The following is an 11,072-nucleotide window of genomic DNA, read 5'->3' as shown; positions in this document are numbered from 1 at the left end:
GAGGAAATGCATGAGGGCAGGAGAGAAGGTGGCCACCCAGCACTCATGATTTATGAGTCTTTCTGAAGTATAACCCCCAAGTAGAAAGTATTTAATGTGCAGTTTCAAACATAGCATCTCTTTTGGTATGGTAAAAACATCAGGTGCCTAACAAATTGGCTCTGATTTTCAGGGGAGTTTTAGAGGAGTTGAAGCTTTGGGCAGATGAGACATTGGAAGCGTTTGACTTTGTTTTGAAATCCTGTGTTTTAATCCATTCGATCGCCCAGTATCATTAGAAACCTGGTTGTGAAGAACTGGAGGATGTGGGGTCTAGACATTGAAACGAGACCCTTTTATTTGCAAGCTTTTACACTGCAAACCTAAAAAAGCGGGCCTGGTCTTATACGTCCCTAGGTGGTCATAGCACAACTCTGTCAATCAAATACACAATCGATACCATGCTGCAACGGCACCGTTTTCCCAATACACTCCTGCAGTGTCAATGCATACACAAGACCTACCAGCATGTGACTGACCAATAAACCTCTCCAACGGACGAAGGCTCAGAGGAGACAGGCAAGAGTGACTTGCCCATGAAGCTCAGGGAATAATGCAGGCTGTAACTCTCCACAGGTGTTGCAAAGAATGCTGACTTTATCTCAACACAAAGAGGGATGGAGGGTGACCTTTATTTTAGATAAACAGCTATGTCAGTTCAGTGCATAAGGTGGCAGTGTAACTGTTTATCTCTGAGTTAATTAAAAGAGTGTGAATATCTCCCTGGTTTAGCCAGACCAGCGTGGGGAGGAGTGTACACATGGCTCAGCACAACAGAGATTATAAAAACTAAACAACTGACAAAAGATTTTCAAAGATAGCAGGGTGCTTTAGCTGCTTTCAACCCACATATTCCTTTCCAGTGACTGGGGACACCCAGCATCCCGATGGCAAGTGTAGTATAGACACCAGTAATGGAGATCACTTCGATATTGAGACTGAACTCTATATTGCAATTGTTATCTTTTGCTAAGTGTAACTTACATTTGTATTGTGATTTCAGTGTATTTTGTATCACTCAGATATATTTTGTATCAGTATATTTTGTATCAGTCAGAAAAAGTATCTAGCACCAATTATCTTCAAATAAGTAAATTTGATATTAAACATTACACCATTCACACATGGAATGTCTAAAAGAAGCTGGTCAGAGAGTATTGGACTCTGGCACAGAGCAATCTCAATACAATCGTCCGCCTCGCTGCTATTTAGCTTGACCAAATGAATGATCAATATTGTTGTGCTCTGTCAGAACAATACCTTGAAGAGTGTGAAAAGGCAGTTAAGCATGCTTGTGTATTAAACACAGCATTCAACCATTCCCAGATAGGTTATTAAAAACAACGTAAAAGACTAACGGAGATGACAATCTTAAAGATGCTCAGAGATATTAGATTTGAATTATCATCTTTAAAAAAAAGAACATGTCTACAGGTATTGCTACTCACCAGTCAGGCGAGTATCATAACATGCTACAAAGATGAGATTGTCCTCTCAGGAAAGAAACAGTTCTCAAATTTCAGTGGTATCTGCCATAGCAAGTACACTGCAAATCCCAGCAAGGGTGGCAAACAGGGGTTTCAGAGAAGCAGAGAAAGAGCCAGTACAAGAAAAGATAAAGCTGTCATAGCTGTAGGACCTAAAAAATCATGCAACTTTCTACAGCAGAGACGTATTCATCATCTTGATTATAAATTTTTAGCTGCCAGGATACCGTCACTATCACACACTCCATGAGATGTCAAGCTTTTAAACCAGCTTTCCCAAAAATTGACTTCAGGGATGTTCTAGCACAACGTGGATGTGAACCCATCCCTTTGCCACCCCAATTTGCACAAACAAGTGGAGCCAGTCTGTTTCACAGGGGCAGGAGGGCTCCCTGACCTGACCCTGGGGGAAAACGACAGGTTTGCAATGGCTATTATTGTCCTGCCACACAGGTCTCCCAATCTTTGACACCACTCCAGTAAGGGGATCCAGGGGCTGCGTTGTGCCAGGAGGCCCTTTGTCCTCAGCAAGGAGGTGCTGGCCACAGCGAGCAAGGGAGACACGTGGTAGGTCCAGCCTCTGGGCCAGGGACACTACCTGGCCCCTTCCTCCCACACCGTGACTGTCTTGCCAGACACTCCGAGCCCTTGGGCACATTGAGAGCCAATATCCACCCCCAACACCCACGCACTCTCTCTCCCACCACAAAAGCCAAACAGCCCTTAAAAGTACACCTTGACCTCAAAAATACTAAATCCGAGCATTCCTCTTCCATTGGCCCCTCCAGAATGGGTCGCAACAAGTACTTCTGGCCAAGCAGGCATTCTGATTTAATGCAAGGCCTGCGCTCTCACGTTTACCTCAGCATTTTCTCACAACTGACAATGAAACTGGGAGAGCCGCCAAGTCTGTGCTCCAGCTGCGTCATTCTCCGAGATATTACAGAATAAGTGAGCCTAATGAACCACGGGAGACAAGAATATGCTGTGCTTCAGCCCCTGTCACAAGGTCTAGGCAATGCTTGGATATACAACTCGCTTCTCGGACACCTTTGGAACAGCCACAGTGAATGTTCGTTTGCAGCAAGCCATTGGGGCTAATGATGGAAGATCTGTGTTTTTGATTTGTACAGGCACAAGCTGACCATGAAGCAGGCAACCCGCTGGCTTGACGGATGTCATAGGCTGGAATAATTGATTGGCACGGCCCACCTTCCTCTGCTGACCCAGACCCCGCGCGTTTTGCTTGTCGCAAGAAACGGATAAACTGTCTGCGTGGGTAGGCACCGCTCATAACTGACTGCCCCCAATGTGGCTGCTCTGGGATACAGATGTGTGTGTACGTATCGGCCTTGGAAATACTGCATTTTAACTTACCCACGTATTGGTTTGGGTTTCTTTATTTATTTTATTTTCTCCCGTGTTTCTGTGATGTGGGAAATGGAGTGCTGCATTGCCTTAAAACCCACCACTGCATTGCCACTAGTTATGACATGATAAAGTTACGATCCAATTCATTAAGGGAAAAAGCGTTACACTTCAATTTGATTGCCATTTATTATTCACTAGATACAGAGAATCACTCATGCTTGAATACCAGGGAACCACATATGAGGGAAATAGTAAATGTACAGACCAACAGAAGAAACACATTTTCAACTGAGTTATAACTTGGCATCAACTTGAATTGCAGCATGTTTCAGCCCAAAGGTGTCTGCTCTTGATTTTCAGACATGCTGTTAATTCCCAGTCCACCTTCCCCATAAAGAGAATTACATTTCCACTTATGCATAGAGCAGCACAATTTAAAATTAAGTCATTTCAATTTTCTGCTTCCATTTTTTATTATGACTAACTGAATCAAGTGCAATTAGAAAGGCAAACAGGCATATACTGCCTGTTCCAGATCTGCACTAGCACCACTAGCTCCTGTCTCTGTATAGCAGCTGCTCTGTATTTCGTCAATGTAAGCTCTATTTCGTCACTGTGCTCTATCATGGTTCATTCAGTGCTGGAGAGCCAAGACAATCAGACCACCTTGTATGCTACTAGCAAATATACAGAAGAGAAGAAACAACACATGCACAACAGATCTGGTTACAATTTAGCATCAACATGAATTGCAATGAATGGGTCTTCATCCTTGTTACTAATCAGGAAGTTAGCCATGCCATCAGCAGCAACATGAACTTCAACTGCAGTACAGTAGTCACCTTTCTTTTGCCCAGAAATGACATCGCAGTAAGTGCCAGCAGGCAGACCAGTTTGCAGAGTTACATTCAAAGACCTTTGGAAAATATTGAAATGCAATAAGGATTATTTGGACTCTCAAATGCTTTGCAACTCATGTTCGAGACCTTCTCAGATGTTAGGTAATTCTGGAGTTGTTATTCTGCAGCACTTCTCTGGACACTCCAGAATCTATTCTCCCACAATATAACAATACTCTAGGACTACTGAGAAGCCTAGAAAAACACCAAAGGTTCATGCTGTGCTCAGGCATCGTAAGGCTGGTCAACACACACTACTTAAGATAATTTTTCATGTGAGTGTTTACATTATGGGCACTTAAAGGAATTTGGTTCTAATCACAAGGAATTATGCTCCTTTACAATGAAGAAAAATAATTACATAAATACATTAATTAATATAGTAGTATTTAAGTATTTACCAGCAATGATGGGAAGCTTGGAAGCTTCTCACTCTCCAGAAACTTTAGGACTTGAACTCCAGAACTTCAAATTGCACTTGAGTGCAATTTTCATTTTCCCCTACCAAACCCCAGTTAGCTTTTTCAGACTATCCCATTACAAGTTCTTGGAAGTGTCTCTATTAGTAATCTGCTTTTTAAGGAGCTTAAAGGTACTTGAGAAATGCCAGGTTCCACACAGATATTGTATTCCTGACATTACGGTACCCTAGAATAACATATCAAAATAACCTAAAAAAAAAGTAAAACCTAATAAAACCCCTCTCAAGTCATTACAGGATGTCCAAAAGGAACTGTTCTGATGGACAGCACAGTAGGCTGGAAGACAAAGGTAGCTAAGAACTCAACCACTACATCCTTCAAATTGCTCATCACCCCAACCTACTTCTAATTATTATAGATCTGACACACTCCTGGTCTCCTAAATCATCTCACTCTTGCGTACAAGATTGCAACACAGTTGTTAAAACTGCCACTTTTGGACCATATCCCCGAGTCGCCAAGTTCCCTTCTTTCTATAAGTTCAGACGTTGCTGACTGACCATGCTCTTCAGTGATACAGCCAACTCCAGGAACTGGGAAATAGCAAGAGCACAGTAAAAGGCCTAATCTCGGACAGTGAAGAGTGCTCCTGGTAGAGTGGGGAACACTATGTTTAAACTGTGAACAACTGAGACAGACGAAGCATCTGTTACAAAGCTCTGTTGGAGCTCGCAAGACTTTAAAAGTTTTCTCTGCTAACTAGAAGAATTATAATTTATTCCTCTCTTACTTACCAGTCATCATTATTAAAAACGATGAAGCCTTTATTACCACGGCCAAAAGCTACTTGATTGCTGCCGTTGTCCCACCAGTTGGAGAAAGGCTGACCATCCACCACATTACGGAAGATAACCATGTTCCTGAAAATGCAAGGAACGGCTCTCACTGTGGCTGCAAGAGCTCTAAAGCCACGAGGAACAGGAAGCAAAAGCAACTGCTTTTACTTATTTTTCTCCACAGTGTCCTACTTTATTTGACGCCAGCGATGTTCACAAACCCAGTCGTTGCCACAGGTAGTGTCTGCATTGATTGTAACGGGCTTTGTTGATCCATCCGAGTTACTTGGTGGTCCAACCCAGTCATTGACATCCTGTAATTAAAAAGGAAAGTTTAAAACTTCTTACTGAAAGTGCAGAGAGTCTACCTGTAGAGAAAAGCTAGATGGAGCATCAACTTTCCACCTGCTAGACTCAACCTGGGACAGAGAAATCACTTAACAAATTTAAATGCACTGGACTGCTTCTCTGGCCCTGTTCTGATCCTTATTCACCGTGAATGTTATCTTCAGCATTACAAGCTTACCCGTCCATTTACAAAATATCTTGGCCAGCGAAAACTTGACATCACACGTGTGAACCCATATGGATGAGCAAGCATGAAACCAACTGCCATTTTATAAAGCCTGTTTGTTAGACAAAAAAAGTAATGAGACGTGGAAAGAGAAACCGTGCCAGGGAAACGACAGACAAACAAGCAAAAGGAAGAAGCATCACCCAGGCAAGAGCAATCCCTTACCGGGCGTCCCAGAAGGTTAGAATGGAAGCTCCACCGGCCCCGTGCCCCCGCTGGTTGTCGTGATTATCCACAAAGACCAGGGCTCTGTCGGAAGGCACAAATCCCCAGCCTTCTCCCCAGTTCCTAGCCAAAAACACAAAGACTTGAAGCTACTCCGTCAACTGGTGCATCCCAGCATATCCCAGATAAGTCACAGCATCTTCATCCTTACTTTAAGTAGGCCATCTTTTCTCCGTTCCACTTGCGGATCACTGTCCCCAGTTTTGCACCATATTTGAATTCTGTCACTCGGCCGTTTCCAAAGTAGTCACTGCCTTTGATCGGCTCTCCGCCCAAGTCAATTACCTGGTACAGGAAAGACAGAGCATTCCTTTCTACTTAAAAAACCAAACAAGTAAAAGGCATTGCCCTAGACATTGTTTTAAGGAAGAGGCACTACTTGAGCTAAGTATATTATTTGGATTACTTGCAAAATTGTATTTAAAGCTATTTTCTTCATTTTATCTCAGCCTAGCCGTGAATTTGTTTTCCGTCTCCATCCTAAATCTCCTTACTCTGATTGATCACTACTGCATCATTAAGGCTTGGGCCATACCAACTTTATATTTAGTCTAGTCACCAACGCCTCTGCTTCCAGCACATGGGCAACCTCATTTCACTATGTAGCTAAAGAATGTTTCATTATTTGCCCTAGACCTTGCAGGCAACTTACTGATTTAATAAAATGTGTGTAGCAACTTTAGCTTCTGCTGACTGACACCAACAATTACCTGCTTCTTAGGTCTTGCTAGGATTTGTTATTCAAACATAAAACACAAATTCGGAATGTCAAGTAACACTGGTTATGCCATTGGAAAACAGTTTCAGACCAGGATCACCATTTATGTCTTCTGTTGCAATTTATTACCCAGAATTTAAAATTCAGGGACTGAAAAATCTCTTTTTTAATCCAACAGAATTTTGACAGTAATTTCGATGCAGTAAATTTAATCTCAAGTGAAATTTTCAGGTTACCTAGTTCCAGAAGGTCCAAAACAACTGGGGCATTTTGCATGTCAATGACCGTTTGTGGGCTGATTAGATATTTGTAAATTATGGTTATTAAATCTCGATTATGATTTCTATAGATCTTGAGTCTGAAAGCTGCTCAGGCCCAGCTGAAGCAAAGCATCGCTTCCAGTGTGGGACTGAGTCTATACTGTGCCTGCAAGAAATATGTTTGTAAAGTACAATATACAAAAATAAAGATTACCTCCTGGTATATGAAAGGTTTAGTTCCTGCAGAAAACCATTTAGTATTTAGATCTTTCAGCTTGTCTAAAATCGCCTTCACATCCCCAGGCCACATATGCTTGGCAGCATCAATCCGGAAGCCTGCCACACCAATATCAACGAGGTAGTTCATGTACTCCGCAACTTTGGAGCGTACATAGTCCTTCTCCAAGGCCAGATCAAGAAGGCTAACCAAGCGGCAGTCTCGGACCTATATAAAAATTCTGAAATGAAACATTTTTCACCTAATAAACTAAATGTGGTGTTCTACATACATTTTGAATTCTGTTATCTACATTACGATGCCAATATAAAACCTTCACTAGCCATTGTTCACCATGCATATCTTTGCCTTGGACAGTTATCTTGGACAGTCATCTACACAGAAGGAGCGTCAAGAAGTCTGCATTCACCTAGCTTACACAGCTGTAGGTACTGAAGGATTACAACAGAGAGTAAAAACATTAAATCTATAATCAGATTTTTAATGCAAGTATAAGGCAAAAATATGATAAATTATTTTTACTCCAGTGTATTAAGGAACAGATTTATTCCTATTTCAAGTGCACTCATTTCTTCTCTGATGTAGGAAAGATTTCTAGAAATTCATTCCTAAATATTTAAAAATCTTGAGTTATTATAGCCTTATGAAACACTAAACTCTTGTTTTCTGTCCCCTTTTTGCCTTTGTTTCCTGTAAATACAAAATGATGGGCATCAATTTTCATCAAAAGAATACTTTAAACATACACTGAATATACTAAAATGCTTTTTAAAATAACTTATGATGGGTTTCCATGGCTGTGCACGTCAGCCTGGAGAAAGCAAGGTGCATCAGCCTATGTTGCAAACTGTACTAAAGAACTGGCTATAAAGATGCTCCTTTAGAACTGCTCAAGAATTCAGGGACATTCAAAGTCTCCCCTTCTTCTGCCATTTCTCCAAAACCCCTCTCCCCTCAACTTAGACTCAGGAAAGATCAAATGCATTTGAAAGACCAAAAGACATTATTCAAGAAAGATAAGCATTTATCTTTATAGAATAATTTATCATTCTGTGGTAGTTTTAAAGTCCTGACCTCGTAATCTGATATAGAGGAACAGATGGGCTCCTAGGAAGAGAAATCTCTAAACAGAAGGTTGATTCTCAAGATTTTAGCATTAGTATTTTTCTTTATGAAATCCTAATCTCTCTCTTCTGAAACTGAGACCAAAGAAAACTTCTAAATTGCAATAAAAGGCAAAAAATAATTCTTACTTTTTTTTAAACACAAAAACCCTTCACAAGATAATCCCTAAATAGATTTTTTGAGCTTTAAAACTGTCTTTATAAAGTACCTAAGCACATTTGTCTAAATCTGAAATTGAGCCATTGGCTCAAGTAGAGCTATCCCTTTAAGAAGTAGTGTTCTCGATAGCAATGCTAACCTCTGTTATCAATTTGGATGGTTTTCCATGAAGGTTTTTGTTTTGTTTTGTTTTTAAAAAATGTCTGACAGTAAAGAGGAGCAAAGAAACCACAGCACAGGAACGGATGTACATGAAAAATATATTTATAGTTCTAGGTTTACCTGAGATATATCATGATAATTCTCAATGTCTCCACTTCTAGATTTACATTTGCCATCATTAAAGTCCCAGCCAGAATATGGCACAGCTGGAAAATCTTCAGTCTTTGCATTGAAATAGCTTCCACAAGTAGCATGGTTGCCAGCACCAGCATTAGCTCCGCACATATGGTTGATTACCACATCCACATAAATATGTACCTAGAGAACAGTATTCACATTTCAGTTTGAGAAAGCTACTTCCCACAGCACAACTAATTAACGTTCTCTCTCTCTTACCTCCTGCCCTATCCCCCCTATTTCTGCTTGCTTGCAATTATTTAAAATATTTCTCTTTTATTAACATATAGCAATGGTGATATAACATGCATCTCAACAGATAGGCAGAAAAAAATCCCCATCTTCACTCCAGTGCTACCATGCCTTCTCTTCTAAATTATCGGTTGTCTATATCCTTGCATTGTTAACACCAGAAGGTTTTCAAAGCACTTACTCCAACATTGTTGCACCTGGTCACCATGTCTCTAAATTCAGTTTCATTTCCAGATCGTGTGCACAGCTTGTAGCTGACGGGCTGGTATCTTTCCCACCATGGTTGCCAGGGGTCAGTAATGATAACATTTTCATTTGGAGGTGAAATCTGTGAATAAGATGGTGTCTCTTGGTAACAGGATACTGATAATGGTTTATTTGTTTGCGCAGTATTGTTAGAGAAAGAACATAAAAATAGAAAATCAGGTCTCTTTAATGGAAGACGCTTACAATACCTAACCCACATAGATCATCAGTATCCTCTTCTTACACTGTAGTGGGCTGGAAATAAAAGACTTAGGCCTGGACCTTCAGCAGGTAGAAACATACTATAAAAGTTATGTCCATGGACATAGTGTTCTAATTCTCTTTGTGAATGCAGGCCTCAAAGATTGAAAGAAGAGTCTGAAATCTGAAGGACTAGGTCAGTAGAGATAGCCCAGAACCAGGAAGGAACTGACTGCAGAACAACTGACTTAACATCCTGCCCTTAAAATTGATCTGACTTCTCATTTTTGTAATGTTTTGGATAAAAGCGTTCTTGACATGAGACTTGTCACAGTTTCCAGATAAGCTATACCTCTTCCTTTTATAGACTCTTTCCAGGATACTTTTCAGGCAACAATCTTTTGCTGCTACCTCCAAGCATCTAGGCATAACCACCCGATCCCACCATTTCTCACAAAGATCCCTAGGCTGCAGCCTACTTAGCTGCCACTCCTCTGTGACCAGCTCAGCAAGTCTGCATCTGTAAAAACTTTCTTTCTGAGACTCTGTCAGAGCATGGATTAAAAAGATATCCAAGCATATACCATAGTCTAAGAAATCAGTTTAAAATCAATCAGACCTGTGTGCCTGGAAGGAAGGTTGCAAAGAAAAGATGTATTATTTGAAAATTATGGGAAAGTTCTTGCTCAGGCCAACTTGCAAAATCCTGGGCTACAAGAGACAGGCAGACTTCTCTCACCAGTTTTTCCTGAGCAATCTGACAAACAAACTGAAATAATTTAAAAGGTGACTGCTCTCCAGCCATACTACTCCACCTACTAACACTACTGGTTCCACAGGAACACGCGTCTGTTGTTCAGATGGAACAGATTCACATTGACACACCTCCACCAGAACCTGTGTTCAGTTCACTTCTGCCTGCTCACCGCAGGTTCCTGCAAAGAAGGGTCTCTTAATGGCTTACTCTGACCCTAGGCTTTACAGAGAGAAACTTGCCAGTTTGGGTGAACACAATTAGCAGCCTTTTATATTTATTTATTTAAAACCTTCAGCACTTTGATATTCTCTCTGGAAGCCCTTTTTTCAGTCATAGTTTCATTTTATGTTTATCTAGCTCTTAAGAGCTTCCCTTGATTTAAATAATATCAAGCAGATAAACATAAGTTACTCTTCACAACAATAAAAAAAAGATTTAGCCAGTGATATGCAATTCTAATTCATCTAAATGTAATAGCACAGAGCGCAAAACATGCACTTTGGAGCGATGAAATAAATTCACGCTTATGTGATGATGGCTGAAGAATACGTTTGTCAGCATTTACTACTTCCATTACCAATTTCTATTTTTCATTTTCATTACCTGTCCTTCGGTGAATTGAACATTTTCTCTGAAAAACAAATTATCACCTATGTAGCAATTTTAGTACCTACTGATAGGAACAAACATACCTGAACTCCTCCAAATCCATTAGGAGCTAAATAGCGTTCACACTCAAGAGCAATATCCACCCAGCGCCACTCAAAGAGATGTACAATAGATGTCCTCCCAGAGAGAGTATTAGGGTTGTACTGTGCCCAGCAAAACCCTACAATTAACAGAAGAAAATAGATACCCATCCTGTGCTCTGTGATCAGTTGCCCTCTTCTTACTGTCTATTCATGTTCCTGCAAGAGGATAAAG

The 11,072-nt window shown here is 40.7% G+C and overlaps 2 protein-coding genes across 7 annotated transcripts in view; both read right to left on the bottom strand.

Annotated features, from left to right (window-relative positions):
• Positions 1–3,058: 3,058 nt before the first annotated feature.
• The window catches only part of LOC140654992 (pancreatic alpha-amylase-like), a 10,826-nt gene continuing 2,812 nt past the window's right edge, over positions 3,059–11,072 (bottom strand). For all 4 annotated transcript variants that reach the window (XM_072868978.1, XM_072868977.1, XM_072868979.1 and 1 more), the window contains exons 2-11: positions 10,841–11,056; positions 9,126–9,272; positions 8,636–8,833; positions 7,046–7,276; positions 6,005–6,138; positions 5,794–5,916; positions 5,581–5,680; positions 5,247–5,368; positions 5,013–5,138; positions 3,059–3,813 (exon numbers count right to left, since the gene is read on the bottom strand). In XM_072868978.1, the coding sequence (XP_072725079.1) occupies positions 3,624–3,813; positions 5,013–5,138; positions 5,247–5,368; positions 5,581–5,680; positions 5,794–5,916; positions 6,005–6,138; positions 7,046–7,276; positions 8,636–8,833; positions 9,126–9,272; positions 10,841–11,008 (1,539 nt within the window). In that variant the 5' untranslated portion in view covers positions 11,009–11,056 and the 3' untranslated portion in view covers positions 3,059–3,623. The remainder of the gene's footprint in view (positions 3,814–5,012; positions 5,139–5,246; positions 5,369–5,580; positions 5,681–5,793; positions 5,917–6,004; positions 6,139–7,045; positions 7,277–8,635; positions 8,834–9,125; positions 9,273–10,840; positions 11,057–11,072) is intronic.
• RNPC3 (RNA binding region (RNP1, RRM) containing 3) overlaps positions 10,842–11,072 on the bottom strand; it is a 22,326-nt gene continuing 22,095 nt past the window's right edge. Inside the window, exon 17 of one of the 3 annotated variants that reach the window (XR_012043595.1) lies at positions 10,842–10,977. The gene's annotated coding sequence lies outside the window, so the exon portion shown is untranslated. Of the gene's footprint in view, positions 10,978–11,004; positions 11,057–11,072 lie in introns of those variants that run through there. The other 2 variants (XR_012043592.1, XR_012043593.1) reach the window with 2 other exon arrangements.

The sequence above is a fragment of the Ciconia boyciana genome, chromosome 7, assembly GCF_034638445.1.
Source record: "Ciconia boyciana chromosome 7, ASM3463844v1, whole genome shotgun sequence".
Lineage (NCBI taxonomy): Eukaryota > Metazoa > Chordata > Aves > Ciconiiformes > Ciconiidae > Ciconia > Ciconia boyciana.
This window is presented reverse-complemented; position numbering and strand designations above follow the sequence as displayed.